This window comes from Lipotes vexillifer, unplaced genomic scaffold (genome assembly GCF_000442215.2).
Source record: "Lipotes vexillifer unplaced genomic scaffold, Lipotes_vexillifer_v1.1 scaffold1, whole genome shotgun sequence".
Lineage (NCBI taxonomy): Eukaryota > Metazoa > Chordata > Mammalia > Artiodactyla > Lipotidae > Lipotes > Lipotes vexillifer.
Window position 1 is genome coordinate 1,653,731 of NW_006779068.1, and position 23,589 is coordinate 1,677,319.

General features: G+C 35.4%; 1 protein-coding gene across 8 annotated transcripts in view; it reads left to right on the forward strand.

Annotated features, from left to right (window-relative positions):
• The window catches only part of DNM1L (dynamin 1 like), a 61,940-nt gene extending 39,583 nt beyond the window's left edge, over positions 1 to 22,357 (forward strand). Inside the window, exons 7-21 of one of the 8 annotated variants that reach the window (XM_007452188.1) lie at positions 3,280 to 3,442; positions 5,889 to 6,009; positions 7,379 to 7,510; positions 8,354 to 8,560; positions 12,355 to 12,475; positions 12,704 to 12,859; positions 13,091 to 13,180; positions 14,576 to 14,668; positions 17,343 to 17,399; positions 18,079 to 18,156; positions 18,460 to 18,492; positions 20,621 to 20,797; positions 20,956 to 21,065; positions 21,193 to 21,352; positions 21,645 to 22,357. In XM_007452188.1, coding sequence (XP_007452250.1) covers positions 3,280 to 3,442; positions 5,889 to 6,009; positions 7,379 to 7,510; positions 8,354 to 8,560; positions 12,355 to 12,475; positions 12,704 to 12,859; positions 13,091 to 13,180; positions 14,576 to 14,668; positions 17,343 to 17,399; positions 18,079 to 18,156; positions 18,460 to 18,492; positions 20,621 to 20,797; positions 20,956 to 21,065; positions 21,193 to 21,352; positions 21,645 to 21,701 — 1,755 coding nt within the window. In that variant the 3' untranslated portion in view covers positions 21,702 to 22,357. The remainder of the gene's footprint in view (positions 1 to 3,279; positions 3,443 to 5,888; positions 6,010 to 7,378; positions 7,511 to 8,353; positions 8,561 to 12,354; positions 12,476 to 12,703; positions 12,860 to 13,090; positions 13,181 to 14,575; positions 14,669 to 17,342; positions 17,400 to 18,078; positions 18,157 to 18,459; positions 18,493 to 20,620; positions 20,798 to 20,955; positions 21,066 to 21,192; positions 21,353 to 21,644) is intronic. The other 7 variants (XM_007452189.1, XM_007452192.1, XM_007452190.1 and 4 more) reach the window with 7 other exon arrangements.
• Positions 22,358 to 23,589: the final 1,232 nt, after the last annotated feature.

Below are 23,589 nucleotides of genomic sequence, written 5' to 3' on the forward strand. Positions count from 1 at the left end.
TGTTGTGTAAGACTTCAGGATTTACGACAGAGCCAATCAAGGAAATCATGAAAGAGACTGTGGACATGTCCAGAAAAAAAGTGGGTGGGTGATTGAAGGGTTTCAAGATATGAATCTTGTAGAAATTCAAGAGCTAAAGTAGACAGTGCATGGGAGGAATTAACAGAAGATGACTTGATGGAAATGAGTACTTCTGAAACAGTGCCAGATGATGAGGAAGAAGATGTAAAAGAAGCAGTGCCCAAAAACAAATTGACATTACACAATCTGTCAAAGAGTTCCAATTATTCAAGACTGATCTTGACTTGGTGGAAGAAGGATTGGCACCATATAGAAACATTTTTAGAGTGAAAAAACAAGAGGCAGACAGAAATTATGATGTATTTCCGTCAAGCTACACTGAGTGTGCCTGCCTCTCCTGCCTTCCCTTCTGCCTCCTCCGCTTTTTCTGCCTCTACCACTCCTGACACAGCAAGACCAGATCCGCCACTTCTTCCATCTACTTCACATGAACGACGATGAGGATGATCCACTTCCACTTACTGAATAGCAAATAATCATCATGCCATGGAGTTCTGTTGTATATGTGTGTGTCTTCTTGTGAAATCTAGTAACTGTATGGCAAGAACTGTATGAGAGGGCTTCCCTGGTGGTGCAGTAGTTAAGAATCCACCTGCCAATGCAGGGGACATGGGTTCGAGCCCTGGTCCGGGAAGATCCCACATGCCGCGGAGCAACTAAGCCCGTGCGCCACAACTACTGAGACTGCACTCTAGACCCTGCGAGCCACAACTACTGAGCCCGCGTGCCACAACTACTGAAGCCTGTGTGCCTAGAGCCCATGTTCCGCAACAAGCGAAGCGACCGCAATGAGAAGGCTGCGCATGGCAACGCAGAGTAGTCCCCGCTCGCCACAGCTAGAGAAAGCCTGTGTGCAGCAACAAAGACCCAATGCAGCCAAAAATAAATAAAAAAAAATTAGTTCCTTTAAAAAAAATTAAAAAAAGAACTGTGTGAGATGTTTTTGTGTCTTTTGTCATCATTGCCTAAGTACTTATTATGTAGAACATCATGTACAAGACTTGTATTGAAATGGATAGCCTGTCTTTATATAGGTATAAGGTGAGTGATATTTAATGTAAAATTAATAATGTGTTTTCTTACTGTTTTATAACTTTGCTTTCAAAGAATTATATTACCATGCAGTATGCCTTTCTTTTGTAATTGGAGAAACTGCGTATCAGCCTATCATCACAGGTAAGTGGTTTCCATACTGTGTTATGAATATGACTTTAACACTGTATGCTATAAAAATTTTATGACGATTCACTCATTAGTGTATAGGCTAGGCTACTATGAAGCAATCATATCGATTACACTAGGCTACCATAAAGCAATCGTATTGCTGCTTCTTTGTTATCAATGCGTGAATTGTTATATATGTAAATAAATATGAATTTCTTTTTTACGTTATCTTTTCATTTTTGATATCTAGTGTCAGTAATAACATATAACATCTACAGCGTTTTGTTATCATATAAGACTATTGATGTAGGTACTGACAGAAAATTTATCTTGTAAACAGATGACATAAAATATTGATAAATAGAGTACAGTATTGTAAATGTATTTTCTCTTCCTTACGATTTTCTTATTAACATTTTCTTTAGCTTACTTGTTGTAAGAGTACAGTATATAATACATATAACATATAAAATATGTGTTAATTGCCTGTTGTTGGTAAGGCTTCCACTCAACAGGAGGCTATTCGTAGTTAAATTTTGGGGAAGTCAAAAGCATATTTTCGACTACCTGAGGGGGTCAGTGCCCCAACCCTGTGTTTTTCAAGGGTCAGCTGTACTTTGGTCTGTTAGGTATGTAATAGCACTATGTCTAAAAAAGCAATGTACATACCTTAATTAAAAATACTTTATTGCTGAAAAATGCTAACCATCATCTGAATGTTCAGTGAGTCGTATGTCATCTTTCTGCTGGTGGAGGGTTTGAAATATTTCAAGAATTATTAAAATGTGATATAGAGACACAGAGCGAGAAAATGCTCTTTGAACAATTAGTGCCAATAGACTTCCTTCTCACAGGGTTGCCACGAACCTTCAATTTGTAAAAAATGCAATATCTGCAAAGTGCAATAAAACAAGGTGTGCCTGTATATCTGGAACTCTGTCACGTCTTACAAACTCATAGCTACCATCCTCAGCTAGCCACTATCATCTCAGCTGGATTACCACCATAGTCTCCTAAGAGGTCTTCCTTATAATTTATTAACTAAGCAGCCAGAGTGATATTATTAAAGTGAAAATTAGATTGTGTCATTCCTTGGCTCAGAATCTTTGTAGTGGCTTCCCACTTCACTCAGAGTAAAAGCTTAAGTTCTTAAAGAGATCTAAAGTATCTACTTGATCTGTCTCTATATTACTCTTCTAGCTCCTTCTGCTCCAACCTTCTGCCATTTTGTTCACTTTACTGGAATGTTCTTCCCCCAGGTATCTTCTTGTACCTCTCCCTTATCTCTTTCAGTTTGTGGTCATTCTCTCAAATGTCATTATCTGGGTGAGGTCTCCCCTGATTACTCAATTTAAAAGCATAATCCCGTTTAAAATAATGATTTAAAAGTATAAGCTTTTTTTCTTTAATATTTATTTATTTGGCTGCATCGGGTCTTAGTTGTGGCATGCAGGATCTTCTAGTTGCGGCCTGTGGGATCTAGTTCCCTGACCAGGGATCAAATCCGGGTCTCCTGCATTGGGAGCGCAGAGTCTTAGCCACTGGACCACCAGGGAAGTCCCTAAAAGTATAACTATGTATTCCTTAGCCTCCTGTTCGCCTTTATTTTTTCCATAGCCTTACCACCACCTAGATACTATGTATATATCTGTTTATTATCTGCTTCTCATCACTAAAGCTCAGTGAAGGCAGGAATTTTGGTCTTTTTCTTATTCACTACTGTGATATAATCTGGTATGTAGAACAGTGCCTGAAATAAAGGTTGCCAATAAATACTTGCTAATTGAGTGACTGAATGAATTTGTCTCTAGGCAATTAATATTGACCAATCCTTAACATGGTAGACTTTTGATATTTGCAAGATTACATTTTGAGACTTTTATATATTACCAAATTCATATACATTGTAGTATATAATTTCATTTTAATTTTCTGTAAATGGAGTAATACCTATATTCTTCGGATTAAATGGAGGGAAAAAAAAGCTGAGTTGATTTTTATTACTAGTTCCTTGATCATCTCTTTTTGGTCCAGGTGCCTGTAGGTGATCAACCTAAGGATATTGAGCTTCAAATCAGAGAGCTCATTCTTCGGTTCATCAGTAATCCAAATTCCATTATCCTCGCTGTCACTGCTGCTAATACAGATATGGCAACATCAGAGGCACTTAAAATTTCAAGAGAGGTAGATCCAGATGGTAAGGACAGATGTTAATTTTTAATGAGATGCTTGGTTAACATGGTAAATCTACCCTCGAGAGTTTTTATTTTTAAAAAGAATATCTCTAGCTGTTAATACACATTTTTAAAATAATGCTTTTCTATTTTACTTATATTATCAACTAGAAATTTTGGTGGAAATGGATAAATTGCTGTACAGGCTAGGCAAAAATACTTCACATGATGTCCATATTTGTAATGATTACCTAATGATTTTAAAATAAGAAGATGGCTTCGCAAAAAGTTTGTTTTGTATAAATAAAATGACTTAGGTTTTTGAATGGCTGATTTCTAAGAATAACTGTCATGGTAGGTAATCATTGTAGACTATTATAGTATAGTAGATAATTATGGTATCTACATTCTGCAGAGGTTCAAGGCAGAGGGGATTCTTTGAAATATAGTTCATACTGTGAGTCAGTATATGATACCTGACTAATGCTGCAGTGTGCATCTTATATAAGATGCCAGACTGTAAGTTATTATTGCTGCTAATAAATGTATGCTTTGCTGTATACAGGAGCCATTTTTTTTTTCATCTGAGTATTGAGGGTCTGTGGGCAGTGTCATGTTTCTTATTTCCTACTTTGAATAAAAATTTAAAATAAAAATTTGGTAGGAAATGTTAATGCTAATAAGACTGCTAATTAAAATTCCTATAAACGGGGTCATTTCTTAAAATTTTTTATTTCAAGTTTTTAAGAAACTTTTATATGAGCAATTAATGTTCATTTTAGATTAAAAGATAAACTATATCAAAATGTTTATCTAAATTTTATTTTTATTATATAAAGTAAACTGTTAGGCATTTTATATACATTAATTCTATTTTAAACTGACCCTTGAGCCATAAATATAATCATACTTTTGATCTAGTGATCTTAATCTAGTAATATAGTATAAGAAAATAATCCAACCCAGTATTATTTATAAAAAATTAGAATCAATATATGGCCCACAGTAGGAATGATAAGATAATAATAGAATATGGAATCATTAAAAGGGATGATTTTATAGATTTGGACCAAAATACAAAAATGCTTCTAATTGAAAAGTGCCATATGTAAAATTGGACATTATGCAGAGCAGCTGGAACTCTCATACATTGCTGGTAGGAATGGTATAGCCACTTTGGGAAAAAGTTTCTCAGTTTCTTAAACAGTTAAATCTGTAATTCCACTCCTAGGTTATTTACCAATGTTAAATGAAAACCTATGTTCGTATAAAGAACCTGTATGCAAATATCTATAGTAGCTTTATTCTTAATCTCCTAAAACTGAGAACAACACAAATGTTTCTCAAATGGGGAATGAATAACTAGACTATAGTGTGTCCATACTGTGGAATACTACTCAGCAATAAAAAGGCATGAACTATTGATACATTCAACAAAATAGATGACTCTCACAAGCATTATGCCAAGTGAAAGAACCCAGACTCAAAAGGCTATATATATGATTCCATTTATATAGCATTCTGGAAAAGACAAAACTAGGAATGGGATAGTACAAGGAAATTTTGGTGGGGGTTGAGGGGGCAATGGAACTGTTTTGTTTTGAGGTAGTGGTGACATTGCATTTGTCAAAACTCATAGAACTGAAAAAAAGCCATTAACCAAGAGATGTTTAAACTCTCATCCCTGGATCCTGTCCACGCTGGCATGGTGAATAAATTCTGGCATTTTGGTGGCAGTGAGAGGAGCCAGCGATTCACTGAGCGCTGTATCTGGGCCTTCCCCACCTTCTGCCTGCTGGGGCTGGAGGGGACCCCTGTGTCCTGGTCCCTGATGGACTAGACAGGAGAAATGCAGTCGGGGGTCACCCTGCCTGAGTACCGGGGCCAGGGTCTCGTCTCCCATATGTTGTTTGTCCACACCCAGGCTCTGGACAAACTCGGCTTCCCTGTATATAACCATACAGAGCCAACAAAGTCATACAGAAAATTAGTTACAGTCTGCATCATATCCCATGCCCTGTGATTGGAACCAGTGGAACTGTGTACCTCTGTGAGGCAGCCCTGAACCCAAGACAGTGTTGGGCGGGCTGGTTATGTGGCAGGAGCTGCCAAGGGGTGTGCAGAAAGAAAGAATAAATTGTAATGAGCAAAAAAAAAAAAAAAATCATGAATTTGTGCTCTGCAAAAATTCACTCACTAGGCATGAGTGAATTTTAAACAAAATTTTAAAATGCTAATAAAAAAGTTAGCCTGAAGAGCTAATAAAAAATTATATGTGAAAAATTTTAAAAATTAAACATGATGATTACAAGTAGTTTTTAAAAAGTATTTGTAAGCAAAGGTTAGAAAAACATTACCAAAATGATGGCAACAGTAATGTTAGGTGGGATTATAGATTAGGATTTTCCTTTATTAATACTTAATAGCTTAATTTAATGGGTCATTTCTTTTCTTTTTTGCATTTACCAGGTCGCAGAACCCTAGCTGTAATCACTAAACTTGATCTCATGGATGCGGGTACTGATGCCATGGATGTATTGATGGGAAGGGTTATACCAGTCAAACTGGGAATAATTGGAATAGTTAACAGGTTAGCAATCAACAATGGGATAAGAATTGCAGCATTCTCATTTCAAAGCAAATCTGAATTTTTTGAATCAGTCTGAAATGTGATAGTGTCCCTACTTTTTCCCCTTTTACTATAATCTTGGTATTGCTAAAGAATTCATTGCTCTAAAGGAAGAGATTCACTAAAGCCTCCTGTAGATATTTTTAAATAGAAAGTGTTTCTAAAGTAAGCAGTGCCACAAAATGGAAGAAAATTTAATGGCTAGGCTTAAAAAAATCCCTGTCTATTATATTATGTATGAGGAGGGCACTGGATAAAAAAACGTATTATTTAGTTTACACCCAGTCAAGTGTTCTTAAGGTGGTAGTATTTTAATAGATCGATTTAACTCCTAGCATTAGTGATTCTATGTAATTGCCAGGAAGTGACTTGGAGAAATTTTATTAAAGGTATCCTAATTATAAGTAGGTGAAATTAAAAATTGTGGAAAGGAAACTAACTAGAGTTGAGTGTCTACTTAAGTTTTAGACGCTCTACTGTGAGAAATTTTTAAGGGTATCTCTTTGAACCCTTACAACGTCCCTGTGAGATATGTATATTGGTCTGTTTTATAATCAGAAAACTTAAGTTATACATTTACCAAAGTCACATGGCTGGTGAAAGCAGAGCCAGATTCAAGTGTAGATCTTAGTCCAAAGCCTTTATAAAATAGGAAGCACTGAAATTGTCATGAGATCTGGGTTCTACTCCTAGTTCATCTACAAACTAGATATAATGTGGGTTTAAATGGCTCCTAACATCTTTGGTCTCAGACCTTTTAAAATGAAAATGCTACTAAGTGATGTCTTTACAGTTGTCTGCTTCTAATCACATGTCCTTCTCCCTCACCCCTACTCTTTTTTTTTTTAATTCGTATTTTCTTTTCAGGCAAGCAGGTGGTATAAAACTGTTTGTTGTATTTTTGGATGGCTACTCTTCAATTTAGTTGCCTGTCCATGGATAAAATATACAGTTGATTAAGACACACATATATCTTCACCTGTTTATCCCTGTTACTTGAGTACTGCTTTTGACTGTAGTTAATGGTAATAATGAGGCCTAAATTATTCAGGCTTTGCTTACTTAAAAGTCACACAGTTTGAATCGTGGTTTAACTACTTAATTTGTGACTTTGGGTAAGTTAGTTAATCTCCCTGGGCCTTAGTTACTTTGCTATAAAATGGGATAATACCTATTGCATAGACTGATTGTGAGAATTAACAATTCATGTCAGGCATTATAGACAGTGCCTGGTGCCATCATCATCATCATTATCATCATTCTCATTATCCAGAGTACTTAGTACCACAGTTGACTTTAGTTGAACAGTTTTATTATTTTTCAACCTTAGGAGCCAGCTAGATATTAATAATAAGAAGAGTGTAACTGATTCAATCCGTGATGAATATGCTTTCCTTCAAAAGAAATACCCATCTCTGGCCAATAGAAATGGAACAAAGTATCTTGCCAGGACTTTAAACAGGTAACATTTTTTACCTTTTGGAAAATGAGATGTTTCTGGGTTGCCAATAGGTGTCTGAGACCTTTGATTATCAGTTCCTTACATTTTTATAATGTCCTTGTCTGTAAAATTTCACTTTTTGTTTCTTGTATAGTAGGTTCTGATAATGTAGATATTTATTTTTATTGTGGTGGTTGGCATTAAATCATCGTGTAGTCTAGGAATGCTCAAGTGAATTTTAAAATACCTTAATCATGAAATTCTTGACAGTCATTTTACTTTTGATGATAGAACTAGACTATCAAGAATTTCATGATTAAGGTATTTTAAAATTCATTTGAGCATTCCTAGACTACATGATGATTTAATGCCAACCACCACAATAAAAATAAATATCTACATTATCAGAACCTACTATACAAGAAACAAAAAGTGAAATTTTACAGACAAGGACATTATAAAAATTGATTTTAAAAATAAAAAAAGATTGATTTTGACTATGCTGAGTACCCATTGTAAAAGATAAGTCGGAAACCAAAATAATATAGGTAGAATTGGATTGAGTAGCTTACTTTCTTTGAGTTAACTGCAATAATATAAAAAATTTTTTTAAATTTATATTTGATTCTCTAGCAGTTGCTACAATTTGATGGGTTGAAGGCACATTTAAAAAGCATTTACTAAGATGGTTTCCTTCATGTCATTTTTTTCAGGCTACATATTTACCTTCTAGTCTAAGATTGCATTATTTCCTACCAGGACAAATTGACAGGTTTCCCTATTATTTGCATTTTAAAATTTGACCTGGTTGGGTCTTCAAAATACACAATTACTTTAAAATCCTTCCTTTCTCACCTTTGTTAGGCTACTGATGCATCACATCAGAGATTGCTTGCCAGAGTTGAAAACAAGAATAAATGTTCTAGCTGCTCAATATCAGTCTCTTCTAAATAGCTATGGTGAACCTGTGGATGATAAAAGTGCTACTTTACTCCAGCTTATTACCAAATTTGCCACAGAATATTGTAACACTATTGAAGGAACTGCGAAATATATTGAAACTTCAGAGCTGTAAGTAAGAAATTTCTCTATGGATTTGGTTACCTGGATTGATAGGTTAGATAAAGATAAAAGATAAAGATCTTTTGTTACAGTGACTTAACTCTGAGATTATCTGATTGTAATTTATTATCTGTAAAACAGGAATATCATTTTGTAGAAATGATAATGTCTCATATGTATGTAAAATGCTTTATAAATTATGTAAAGCATGGTAAAAGTTTCAGGGCTTTCTTTAAAACAAGACTTTAATTGATAAGCATTTATAAAATTTCATAATTTAAAAAAATGTTTCTTTAATACACACAATATAATTGTTCATGAAAAAATACAAAAATGAAGAAAAGAGTAAAACATAAGGACAAAATTGCTTTTAATTCTATCATTAAGAAATAATCCCTGTTACTTTGGCATTAATCTAGACAATTTTCTATGCTTCTATAAAACATATAACTGCCTGTAATACACATCTTTAAAAATCAGATGCTATGGAACCATTTCTTTAAATCAACATGTCACAACTAGTAGTAATTGTATATTTGTATTCTCAGTCTTAAGATTTACATAGTATTTTACTTTTTAGACATACACTCTTATTTGTTCAACTAGTCCCCTACTATTGATAGTTTGCTTTCAGTTATACACAAATATAAAAAATGTTGTGATGGACTATCTTTGGGCCATGTATCCAAGTAAACCCTTAGATTAAATTTCTAGAAGTGGAATTACTAGATGAAAGGGTATATAACATCCTCAAAGTCTCTTATTATTGCTATACTATTAGTAGATTGTATTTTTTAAAATAAATTTATTGATTTTATTTGTTTATTTTTGGCTATGTTGGGTCTTCATTGCTGCGTGCAGCCTTTCTCTAGTTGTGGCGAGCGGGGGCTTCTCTTCATTGCGGTGCGTGGGCTTCTCATTGCCGTGGCTTCTCTCGTTGCAGAGTACGGGCTCTAGTTGCATGGGCTTCAGTAGTTGTGGCTCACGAGCTCTAAAGTGCAGGCTCAGTAATTGTGGTGCATGGGCTTAGTTGCTCCGCAGCATGTGGGATCTTCCCGAACCAGGGCTCGAACCCGTGTCCCCTGCATTGGCAGGCGAAATCTTAACGACTGTACTACCAGGGAAGCCCGATTGTATTGGTTTTTTTTTTTTTTTGTGGTACGCGGGCCTCTCACTGTTGTGGCCTCTCCTGTTGTGGAGCACAGGCTCCGGACGCGCAGGCCCAGCGGCCATGGCTCATGGGCCTAGCCGCTCTGCGGCATGTGGGATCTTCCCAGACCGGGGTACGAACCCGTGTCCCCTGCATTGACAGGCGGACTCTCAACCACTGCGCCCCCAGGGAAGCCCCGATTGTATTGTTTTACTATTAGCAATATAAAAGAATATCCATTTCTCTAAACTCTCACCTTTAAAAAGAAGTTTTAATTTTGAAAAATAATTATAGACTTATAGGAAGTTGCAACTAAATGTACAGGGAGGTCCCATTCACCCTTCACCCCATCTCCCTCAGCATTGACATCTTGCATATCTGTAGTACAATAAAAAGCAAGAAAATAGACATTGGTGCAATCCACACAGCTTATTCAGATTTCTCCAATTATACACATACTTCATGTCTGTGTGTTTGTATGTATGTATATAAAGTTCTATGTACTTTCATGTGACCCAGGTAGCCTTCTATGTGAGTTAATGCCGTGGAATATTTAACAAACTAATTACTGAATGGTTTTAAATGTATGCATATTAAGGGAAATAAAGATTACTAAGATAAACCTTTAAAGAGTTCAGTGGGTAAGGTACGTCAAGGTAACACAAGGGTTGATTAGGTGGCAAAAGGAGTATAATTTTTAATTAAATACTTCTTATTAAATATAATACATAACCAGAAAAGTGCATATAACATATATGGACAGTTTTATAAGTAGTTAATTAAGCAATATCTTTGTAATTACTTAATCAAGCCTTATTAGAACATTGAAGAGAGACCACTTTCATTTCTTTCAAGGATTGGGAGAGCTCCATAGTTAGGAATGCATTTGGGTTGGGTTCTGAATAGAATATGGGAAGGCTGTAAGTAGAAGGGTATTGTAGGCTTCGGAACAGCAAAGATTAACGCAGGGCGAATTTGGAGAATGGCATATACAATGACGGGATGTAACAGGAGGTAAGGCAGGAAAGGTGTCTAAGAACAAGACTGTGGAAAGTCTAGTATCTTCAGAATTTGAAGAACTTCCTACTATAAAAAAATAAAACACTTCTGGTCACAGGAGTAACCCATTTTAGAAGGATATTCTGGTCATTATGGAAGCTATTTGGAGAAGGGAAAAGTTGGAGGCAGAGAGACCAGTTATTGATAATTTTAACTATTTTAAAGTATAATACGTAGCACTAAGTACATTCACAGTATTGTACAACCATCAAATAGTATCTATTTACAAAATTTTTTATTACCCCAACAGAAACTTTGTATCCAAATAAGCAATATCTCTGTGTTCCCCTCTTCCCCCAGCCCATAGTAACCTCTGACTTACTTTCTGTCTATGAATTTCCTTGTTCTAGATATTTCATATAAGGAGAATCATACAATATTTGTCCATTTGTGTCTGGCTTATTTCACTTAGCATAATGTTAGGCTGGTATCTTCTGCCTAGACTTCTGTAAGAAAGTAGTGAATAGTGATGGTGAAAACAGAGAAGATGGGATGATTTGGGGAGATATAAATGTATTTGTAAATTTTCAACTAGACTTGAATGAAAAAAAAAAAAGATAATAACCAGGGTTTCTAGTCATTAAGATAGGAAACATGGGCTTCCCTGGTGGCGCAGTGGTTGAGAGTCCGCCTGCCGATGCAGGGGACACGGGTTCGTGCCCCGGGCCGGGAAGATCCCGTGTGCTGCGGAGCGGCTGGGCCCGTGAGCCATGGCCGCCGAGCCTGCGCCTCCGGAGCCTGTGCTCCGCAACGGGAGAGGCCACAACAGTGAGAGGCCCGCGGAACGCAGAAAAAAAAGGAAAAGCCATGGCCACTGAGCCTATGCGTCCGGAGCCTGTGCTCCGCAACGGGAGAGGCCACAATAGTGAGAGGGCCCCGGAACAAAAAAAAAAAAAAAAAAAAAAAAAAGGAAACACAAGGTGTCCAGTATGTAGGCCCAGAGATTTAATTTGTTTAAAGCAGGGATAGGCAAACTGTATATAGCCCATTGACTACAAATGACTTTTGCACTTTTAAATGGTTGAAAAAAATTCAAAGAAGAATATTTTGTAATGCGAAAATTATATAAAATTCAAATTTTAGTGGGCATAAATTTTATTGGAACATAGCTGTGCTTATTTGTTTACATACTGTCTGTAGTTGCTTTTGTGCTTAATGGCAGAATTGGCGAGTTGTGACAGTTGTGAAAAGTCTAAAGTATTTATTATCTTGCCTTTTACAGAAAAAGTTTGCTGATCTCTAGATTGTGAATAAATAGAAATAAGACATTGTTTCTTATCTTTAAGGAGCTCATAGTCTAGTTGAAGAAAACTAGGGCAGAGAAAAATGTTTAGTAGTTCTTAGTTAACTGATGTTTTCTGAAAGAACAGTTACTCAGTGTGTGCACGTGCATATGTGAATGCCTTTGTGAAATGACTCCTTTCCCCATTAAAAAAATTAGAGAAACTGGTTCATAATGGAGTTGAGAACACATGGAAATGGTCTAAGTGTGATTGTTCATCTGAGACAGTCTTAAAGCTTACAGAGAGACTTCTAACCTGTAGCTTCCTCCCTTTTAGTAATACTAGAAGTCATATACTTCGTTGCCTTTCAGATGCGGTGGTGCTAGAATATGTTATATTTTCCATGAGACTTTTGGGCGAACCTTAGAATCTGTTGACCCACTAGGTGGCCTTAACACTATTGACATTTTGACTGCCATTAGAAATGCAACTGTGAGTATGCTTAACCTTTAGAATTTTTTGAAATGAGGTTAAAGATTATTTTTTAATTCATATAACTCATCTTTTTTTAATGAATTATACACTTTGTTATTTGCTCTCATTCTTGAAATTACGAAGTGCTTTTTTATGAAAAATACAAAAACGTGATTTATTTTAAACTTAGGGAAGAACCAAAATTATATGTGGCTATAATAAGAGCTCATAGTTTTATTTTTTTAGGGTCCACGTCCTGCTTTGTTTGTGCCTGAAGTTTCATTTGAGTTACTGGTCAAACGGCAAATCAAACGTCTGGAAGAGCCCAGCCTCCGTTGTGTGGAACTGGTTCATGAAGAAATGCAAAGGATCATTCAGCACTGTAGCAATTACAGTACACAGGTAATTGAGAAATGTAACAGGTTTCAGATTAAGTAGTAAAAGACATGAGGTGGTGGTTTCAAGGGGAAGGAGGAAATATAGAAGATGGGCTGAAAGTTAAAATGTAGTTCCCTTATCTAAAAGTGACTTGAAATAGTATAGTTAAATGTAGCTTCCAAATCTGATTCAGTACTTCAGTGATTATTTAATTTTCCTTTAAACAAAACAGACTGTTTCTTCCACCACATATAGGAGTTGTTGCGGTTCCCTAAACTTCATGATGCCATAGTTGAAGTAGTGACTTGTCTTCTTCGTAAACGGTTGCCTGTTACAAATGAAATGGTGAGGTATTATTTCATAAATCATTGTAATCACTGTTAATAAGTTATTTTGTACAGCTTTATGAATTTAGGCATAATGATTCCCAGTGTATTGAAAAGAAAAAGAAGCGAGTTTGTCTTATTTCAAAGGAAACTTCAGTAATTCTGGTTATAAAATGCATTTTTCTTCATATTTTAATCATTGTTAGCCTGCAGCCACAGATTTTCCTGAAAATGGAGTTATTGTTGAGGATTGTGAGTAGTTTTGCTTTATTATATAGCAGCACTGATTTAATGGAAAGTTAGTTTTCTCTTTAGCCTCAGTAAACTGAGCCTTCATATAGCAAGCTCTTTTTTTTTTTTTTTAACTCTGATGTACATCAGGGTAATTTGGCCATTTGTACAGTTTCCTTGTTTGATGACCTAATACCATAATATCATGGTTGCTATCCTTCAAAATAAAAATCCTGAAATTGGCAGAAATATGGAATTAAGAATTTGAAATTGTCCGTATGCCTCTAATTGTTGGCTGGTTTCTTTTTTTCCTTTCTGGTCTCTAAAAGTGCATTTGGGTCTTTGGCTCCAGATGGTGAGCCCCAATGGACATTTACTTAAAGAGTACAAAACCATCCTTGGAAGTATAGAATGTAAGTGCTGCTGCTTAGTTGTTTCCCTAGCAAGCATAACCACCAGATTGAAATGAGTAAGAACATGGTTAGCCTGATCTCAGACTCTACCTACTGATATCAGAATCATTGGAATTTCATTTAAATAAATAATTTTCACTGGTTCTTGATCTTTTAGTGCTGTTCTGATACCTAACATTTGTAAGGACAGTGCAAATGAAGGAGTTAGTTTAATCTCTCTACAACGCTAGAGAAATTAATTTCAACTTTCCTTTTTGATTATTGTCCCAGTTGTCCCAATTGAACCACATATATTTAAACTAGGTGCTTCATAATTAAGGCTAATCAATCATTATCTCAGGTCGTTAAATGTATCCTTTACCCAAATAAAGTTAACATCTTTAACTTACATCTGATTATGAAATGTTTTCTTATTGTTGAACCTGAACTTTTGACATGGAATAGTGGATGATCTAAGGTTTTAATAGCAAAGTTGCTTGGAAGTTAGATATGCATCAGGTAGATAACTTTTTTTTTCCCTAACAAATACTTCTAACTACTTCAGTGTCAGAAATGCAATCTTAGATGCTAAAATATAGATAATTCAAAAGATAGAGCAAATTGTTATTTGGTATAAACTCTGTCAGTTGGAGTATAATTATCAAGTATTTATTTAGGCATCAGTTTCCTGTACTGTCTTTTAGAATTATCTGTTTAATAAGTTTATATGTTTCCTTAAGTAAAATTAGGTTGGCATATTTTGTATATAGCCTAATTTTATTATTTTCTAGGTCCATAACTTAGTGGCAATTGAATTGGCTTATATCAACACAAAACATCCAGACTTTGCTGATGCTTGTGGGTTAATGAACAATAATATAGAGGTAAATACAATTCAAATTTGTCTTTTTTGAGAGAGAAAATCTGTTTTAGCTCAGTTATATCAAATTTACTGGGCAAGGAATAACTATAAGACATATATGCACCATATTATTGTCTGTTATATGCTAAGAAGTATGCTGAGGGCATTACATTGTTTTCTTAAATTTAATGCTCAAAACCACCTGGAGGCATTGTTCTCATTTTCTGCTTGTGAAACTGTAACTCAGAAATGATCTGGGACTCATTGTTTTAGTGTTGAAGGACTGCCTGGCTCCCATTTCAGTAACTATTGTTGCAGTTTATTAGACTGAAGTATGTAAAACAAAGTGGATGTTGTTTTGTTGTTGTTGTTTTTTTGTGGTACGTGGGCCGCTCACTGTTGTGGCCTCTCCCGTTGCGAGCACAGGCTCTGGACGCGCAGGCTCAGCGGAAACGGCTCACGGGCCCAGCCGCTCCGCGGCATGTGGGATCTTCCCAGACTGGGGCACGAACCCGTGTCCCCTGCATCGGCAGGCGGACTCTCAACCACTGCGCCACCAGGGAAGCCCAAAGTGGATGTTTAAAATTGTTTTCATTTGACTCTGAAAGCTGTGAAGGAAACATTCCAAGAATTACCTAAATTATAGTAAATTTGGAAAGACAGTACTGTTTCACCATTACTGTGGTTTCTGCATTTCATGGATCCTTTCTTTTTTTTTCCATTTGAGGCTAACGTTGTAGGTTGCATAATAGCTCAGATGGAGCGAAGGCTGGTGGATAGAGTGATTTATCTGGATGCAGTTTTTTCTCTGCCACTTTTATCCAAAACAGTAAAATTTTCTGCAGTTCCGTAGTCCAGTAAGACCTGAGTCCCTTCTGTATCAAATTTCCTCTTATGCATATGGGTGGGGAGAATATTGTAAACGTGGAATTTGGGAACTGGAAGGGACCCTTTTGTTAAACAGATGAGGAACCTGAGATCCACAGATGATAACAGCTGTTACTTTAGTGCTTATTTTGCTGGGCATCTTCTCTTTAACAGGTACAGGGAACTGTTTTTTAGCTACATAGTTGAGGTGACTCCTATTGTCAGAAAAAATTCCAGGGAATTGCCATGGCCCAGGTTCAGTCTCTGGCTGGGGAACTAAGATCTTGCAAGCTGTGTGGCATGGCCAGAAAAAAGAAGAAAGAAAAAAATTCCAAAATGCATATAAGTAAGGCACTTTAAAACACTCAGAAAGTGGACTAGATAATAGTTATTATGTTAAAAATTAGCATGCAGACACTATCTTAAGATAGGAGTTAGTTCTTGTAACATTGAAGCCTTCATGGAAAATTTGTGTCTGGAACAGTTTTTCTAATACTGACAAGGTCATTTATGATATGATTTCAGATCAGTATTTTTCTTACAAATGAATGTCTCTGGTTTTAAGACTATGTGTCAAAGAACTTTATGTGGATATTCTCATTTAATCTTTATAGCAACCTTATGAGGGTAATGTTAATAGATTAGGAAACCAGGGGTTAAGAGTTGGTAACCCATACAGTTAACAAAGCAAGTAAGCCATGTCTCCAGGGCCAGCTAATGTCATAAATGGTTGGTAACAGACTAGGGTGAGAATTTCTAGTCTCTAGATTCCTCTGCCTTTTGCTTTGTGTCCTTCTTCAAAATGTATATTTAAATGCTAATTTTTTTTTCCGGAGGATTGTTAAAATCCATATATTTTTATTATCTGCTCTATTTTTTATCACTGGATAAATGAAAAGTGGGTAAAATTTCTGTTAAAAAATTTTCTTACCCAGAAACATCATTGTGAAGCTTTGTTAATTTACACCTTTTTGCAAGTTTGAGTATTCATGAAATGCTTTCTGCTCAGGAGCATTTTGACTTCATTTAATGTAAATACTTTCCTACTGTATTTGATGCTGCCTGAAGAGCCACTATTGGCTCTTGAGAGAGCCACTATTAATCCTACATCCTTCTATATTTTCATAGTCTTGCACCTATCATGGTGCTTGACATACAGTAGGTGTTCAGTACCTATTAATTTGAATTTACAGTTGCTTTAGCTCAGTATCAGAATTACATTGCTAATATTAGCAGATTAGAAGAGTGGGCAGGTGATCAGTCTGTTAAATTAGCCAGGTTACAGAAAGGACTGTCAGTTTTCAACATTACATTTATTTCCTGGAGATAGTTAAGGATAAAGAAAACAGAACACTCTTATAGATATTTCTTATGGTTTCGTGTGTGAATTTAACACAAACGTGTGCAGGTTAGAATGATTTTTAAAGGTTTTGCTTAATTTTTCTGTGATCTGTGTACTTCAAATTCTATATGGTATGCTGAAGGCTTGTGTACACTTTGATGTGGGAACACTTTAAATCAGTGATTCTTAACTTGGTGGGAAAGGCAGAGATGATGTTGGTCCGCTTGAGAACCCCTGGTACAGGAAGCCAATGTTACTGACGTATTATATCCCTCAGGTGTGTTGGGGCAGAAAAAAAGATTGAGAAGCATTGGGTTAAAATGATTTCTTGTTTGTTTTAAAATATAATTATGGCATGAGTCCCAACATTGAGAGGATATACTGTAAGTTATTCACACTTTTCAATTAAGCTGAACATTTTTTTAAAGTAGGCTCACATCTCTGTGTTCTGATAATCATGAATCTTCTGCTTGGTTGTGTTTTATAGGAACAAAGGAGAAACAGGCTAGCAAGAGAATTACCTTCAGCTGTATCACGAGACAAGGTAAAAAATGTTTTTAAAGCATATTCCCAATATGCAAAGATGGACTGGTAAGCCTCAGAATATTACTCAGTTCTAGGAGTAATTTTTTCTTCTCACTTTAATATTCCATTGGCGCTATTTCATTGTTTGAGTAAAGGTATGCAAGTTTAAAAATAGGCTTTGAGTAATTTAAAGATAAAATATTTTGAATACATAGGAATAAATGCTTAAAGGTGGATTTTAAATATCAAGCCTTTAACAGAAATTCAATGACTTTATCAACTTTGTAAAATTAGTTGAAATGACTAATGACTTTATTATAACAAGAAGGTTTTTTTGGAGAGGGAAGATGACATTATGTACATACCAGGTTTTAGTTACCTGTAATAGTTGCAGATATTAAAATTTTTGTGTAAAAATCTGTTACCTTGAATTCTTTACCAGAAAAGATCTTATCAACTTCCAAAAATCAAAATGAAGTTTTTGGATTTGGATTTTTCTTAGGAATTCATCTGAAGAAAGCCTTAAACAAAGGTGACAATAGTACAGGAAATAAGGCAAAATAAACATTAATTTTATGTCCCATTACTTTTGTTTTTCATGTTACTATACAGAGGGGAAAATTCATATTTATAGAATGTTTCTGAATGCATTTTTGGCATCCTTGATTTTTTTTTTTCCCTGCATTTTTTGCCTTTAGTCTTCTAAAGTTCCAAGTGCTTTGGCACCTGCCTCCCAGGAGCCCTCCCCTGCTGCTTCTGCTGAGGCTGATGGCAAGGTCTGTTCTGATTCTTAATCTAAGCCTGCATGCCTAGTTTGGTGCAACATAATCATCTGGAAACAATACACTGAACAGCAGAATATTAATATGAGATATTGTGCTAAGGTCAAATTTTAGTCTAATAGAAATTTAAAATCATTTAACAATGATGTATACTTCATAAAATAAATTATTGTTGACATGCTTTTGCTTGCAATATAGACGATGCACACAGAAAAAGAATTTAAAGAGGAAATTTTCAAGCCATTGGTATTTAAATTTTGCTTGTTAAACTGCATGTTTTAACGTATCTTTTAACAGTTAATTCAGGACAGCAGAAGAGAAACTAAAAATGTGAGTCTTGCTTCAGAATGAAAACGTTGGTACCTTTGGTTCTCACCAAAACATTGTCTTCAAAACCACTGAAGAACTTGTTTGTAACAGTGGCATCTATCTCTTGTTGTCTGTGTTATGTTTTTAATGTTTCTCTTATCTAACTAACTTCTAAGATGGTAATAATTCTAGTTTCAACATTGTTTTAAATAATAACAACAGCCTTTCCCACTGTTTTCTATTACCTTCAAGAATAGTGTTGAATTTAATATTTTGGTAGGGAATTAAAATTCTGGAGATGGAAACTGTACTTTTGGACTTTTCCTCTTTAAAGGTTCTGAGATCTGTCCAGTGCTAATGGAGAATCCTCTAAGGCTTCTTTCTTATGCTTTCATTCAGTTTGCTCTTTTTACCCTAAATATATTTAGTAGTTTAACAGGTGCCTCAACAGCTTAAGCAAATTCAGAACAAACAGGGGGACTGTGAGAGTTTGAGACTGTTGCCAATTCTTGATAACCTTTAAAAAAATTAATCTGTAAGTTATTCAGATCCATTCTTATTTTTAGCTTTTTTTTTTGCCATTTAGCTCCTTTCCTTACTTATTGTCCAGGTTTAAGATTCTGAACCTCAAATAAAACCTTATAAATGTCTTATCTTCTCTCAGCCCACTGTGCTAAGGTCTAAGAGAACCATCTGAATCATTGCTTTTTATTTAACTCCTGGTATCACTCTGAATTTGCTCACTTTCCTTAAGATTTCATATGATCTATCATTCACGTATAGTTAACACGCATTTAAAAATACACTCATTTTAAAAGTAATGTATAAACATACTACTTGTATATTGATATACATTATCTTAACTACATTTTAGAGACAAATTTTGTCCAGTGTTTTGATTCAGAATGATACCCAAAACATTTTTTAACAATTGCTGTAACACTCCTTTGTTAAATTTATATAAGCCATTTTTATTTCTATCTATAATTCTGGATGCCATTTTATCTCCATTTTAGATTGTAAAATCTTAAAGAACATCTAAAAACATTTCTTAAATGTTGATGAATTACTGTTTTCCTCATTATCCTTAACAGTTATTTTTCTTTTAGAAATCAAGACTAACAGATATCCTAAAAAAGAAGGTGCAAGAGCACTTGTGATTAATGGTAGCACTAGATTTTTTTCAGTAGATCCTTTCTCAAGTAAAGCATTTCTACTTTTATCCTATGGTATTGACTATTAGCAACATAAACTGATTTGAGAAATACATAAAGTCTTAAGTTTTGGAGAATGAGTTCATTGAACTTTCAGAGAGATCATAGTTCAACAGTGTTTAAAGTTACTTCAAAGAAATAATGTGAATAGCAGTTCTGGTTTTTCTTGTGCTTTTAATGAGCATTCCTGTTTTAAAGGGCAGCTTCTACATTTTCCACAATCTCTAGTGTTAGAGGAGTTGGAGAAGAGGAAAAATTTTGAGAAGTTAGCAAATAATAAAAAAGGAATTTAAAATATACTGGCTGAGGCCTTGCAAACAGTTTACAACAGAACCTCTTATTTATTTATTTATAAACCACAGTGTTACTTCTGCCATTCTTTATTTTCTTTACAAATACACTTTTTTGGGGCTGTGTTGTGTCTTCGTTGCTGCATGTGGGCTTTCTCTAGTTGCGGCGAGTGGGGCTACTCTTCGTTGCCGTGCATGGGCTTCTCACTGTGGTGGCTTCTCTTTGTTGTGGAGCACAGGCTCTAGGCATCATGGGCTTCAGTAGTTGTGGCACGAGGTCTCAGTAGTTGTGGCTTGCAGGCTCTAGAGCTCAGGCTCAGTAGTTGTGGCGCACAGGCATAGTTGCTTCACGGCATGTGGGATCTTCCTGGACCAGGGCTCGAACCCGTGTCCCTTGCATTGGCAGGTGGATTATTAACCATTGCACCACCAGGGAAGTCCAAACCTCTTATTTAGACAGCTCAGGGTTCCAGTTATACATGCCACCCATCATCTCTTTCTGACCCTGCCATCTCTCTGAATAGATTAAACTCCAGGTGGTTACTGGATGTGTATTCTCCTTGACTGCTGTCAAAGGAAATTAACTTTGTTTAGTTAGTATCAGTTTGATATGGTTGGTATAGGTTTTGGAATATGTTTTTTCAGGTTGCATCTGGAGGTGGTGGGGTTGGAGATGGTGTTCAAGAACCAACAACAGGCAACTGGAGAGGAATGCTGAAAACTTCAAAAGCTGAGGAGTTACTAGCTGAGGAAAAATCAAAACCAATTCCAATTATGCCAGCCAGTCCACAAAAAGGTCATGCTGTGAATTTGCTGGATGTGGTAAGCTGCAGAATTTGCTTGAGGACAAATAACCAAATTACCAGGAAAACACTTTAAAAGACAAAAGGAACTGAAGTCTCAAAAACTTATTGAATGTTACATGTTGTCATTTCAAAATGGCACAAAAGTAACTTTTTTCTCCCCCTCACCCCATTTAGCCAGTACCTGTTGCACGAAAACTATCTGCCCGTGAACAGAGAGACTGTGAAGTTATTGAACGACTCATCAAATCTTATTTTCTTATTGTCAGAAAGAATATTCAGGACAGGTTAGTACTGTCATATAAATCAGACTAGAATACTGCGAGATGATTTCATAATCTGTTTTGAAAATACAAATATTTTAAAAAACTTGTTTTTATTCTAAATCAAATGGATTATCTGATTGTTTTGCAGTGTGCCAAAGGCAGTAATGCATTTTTTGGTTAATCATGTAAAGGATACTCTTCAGAGTGAGTTAGTAGGACAGCTGTATAAATCATCCTTATTGGATGATCTTCTGACTGAATCCGAGGACATGGCACAGCGCAGGAAAGAAGCAGCTGATATGCTAAAGGTAATTACTGTGAATTTTTTTGAATTTTCTTACTTGGGTTGTAGGTATAACATTCATTGTTTAAAATGCATTCTGATCCTTGGAGATACATATATATAGTCTTTGTATGATGGCTAATCTTTTTTTCTGTTGGCACTTGATTAGATTCAAATTTCAGAGAAGATACTGGTTAGTATAAATCAACCACATATAAAGTGGAGAGGTTATCCCACATTAATTCAGATTCTTTCTTTGATATTCCTTGTAATTATAACTTAAGCATTTATAATTTTTATAATTTTCTTTAATGCAGGCATTACAAGGAGCCAGTCAAATTATTGCTGAAATCCGAGAGACTCATCTTTGGTGAAGAGAACTATGTAATACTGAGACTTCACTGACTTGCTAGTTACTGCCTACTTGAGTAGAATTTTATTTATGAACTCCTGTGTATTGCAATGGTATGAATCTGCTCATGTGAAGACTGGCTATAAACTGAAAATTACACTCTGTATTGCAGAACGAATCACACATTTAATCCAAATAATAAATGGCTGTTTCTAAAATTTCCTAGTATATATAAAATACATCGTCTTGTGACAGTTTCATCTGAACTTAAAAAGAACTGTTAATAGTTCTAGTTGTGCAAGCAGTTTGTCTGTGGATAAGATGACCTGTGTAATCTGCTAGTAGTCTTAAAGCTGCTGCCATAGCCCTTCAAGAAGAATGCACCAAGACACCATGTCATACGACTATAATGCATGCACTATTATTTAAACCGAACTGGCTTTGAAAGAGGTGGGTTGACAAGTTACTCAGTAGTCAGTCACTATTCCACCTGTTATTTCTTTGATTTAGTTTTATTGAGCTTCTCTGAAACCTTTGATGTGTTTGTAAGAAAGCTGAACACATGAGAGGATCTGTAACATTGACAATGATGTGATGTGCATAATGTGTAGCTACAGTCCTTCCACTTCTGGATGCACATTCCCCTGGTGTGTTAAAAATTACAATATCTTTGATCTTGCTTAAACCTGGAAGCATGAGTTATGTTTTCCTGCATTAAGAACATCTAGCCTTGATTATCTAGTAAGACTTGGTAATGACCATCTTTCCTTTTAGTTTTCAGAAGTCCTAATAAATTCCCCTTGGTTTTCAAATATAATAGTAATAACTCAGATACATTTTTAAATTGGAGCCCTCAGACCATGCTTCAAGATTCACTTGGAGGTGGGACTTAAAACCAAATACTGTGGTGATTTTAAGTGTATCTTCTTCCTATTAGTTGTTAATAGTTACTTTTGCTTCACACCAACAAAGTACTTTAGAATAGAAAGTAATGGTGGGGCTTTATTATTTAAGGGAAAACATCCTGACACACACACACACACTCCTAAAGGCTTTCAGGGGTTGGGAGTAAGGTTTAGAACATATACACATTTTACCAAAATTCCCCAGGTGATTCTTGATATGAATTACATTATAAGTTTTAAAATGATAAATTACATATTACAGATATTAAAGTCTATTTTTAAGTTACGACATTTATGAAGGACTCCTGGCAGGAACATATGAATATGTCTGTTACTCTTGGCTAATGGCACCCGTTTACTAAGAGACAAGAGACTCAGCAACTGATCTCAAACATAAAGAAAGATTCAGTCTGATATGATATGGTACTACTTATACTTAGCAGTACCATCTTCATAGGATACATGCTTCCAGAATGTTTATTAGCATACTTTAAAATCACTCTGCCATTATTAAACATCAGTTTTGAAATTATAGCCATCCATGATTTACTTATTTCAGATAGATCAGATGACTTCCATTCTAGTCTAGCTTTTTTAATTTGTAAGGGGGGAAGAAAACTTACAATGCACCTTTCTCCAGCAAATTTCAAATTGAAAACATTACCTGCTATGATAATGCACTTGCTAATACTATATACCGTGTACAAGGAAAAACAGAGACAAGAGGTATGCAAAGAGAAAACCACCTTTTGTTGACACTTAAACTGAGTAAAGTTCTGAAATGCAGAGATGATCTCTGACATTTATAATGGATACCTGTATGTTCTTACTATGTAAATAAACTTGCTGGTATGAAGTGACATTAAAGTTTGTCAATAAATGAATTCTTCCTAACTTTACTCCCAGAAGAAGGTTTAGATAAACTATAGCTTTTTTAATATATAAATCTACTCTGGAACATAGCAATACAGCTTATACTGTATGAAAGTTTTATGACTTTCTTCT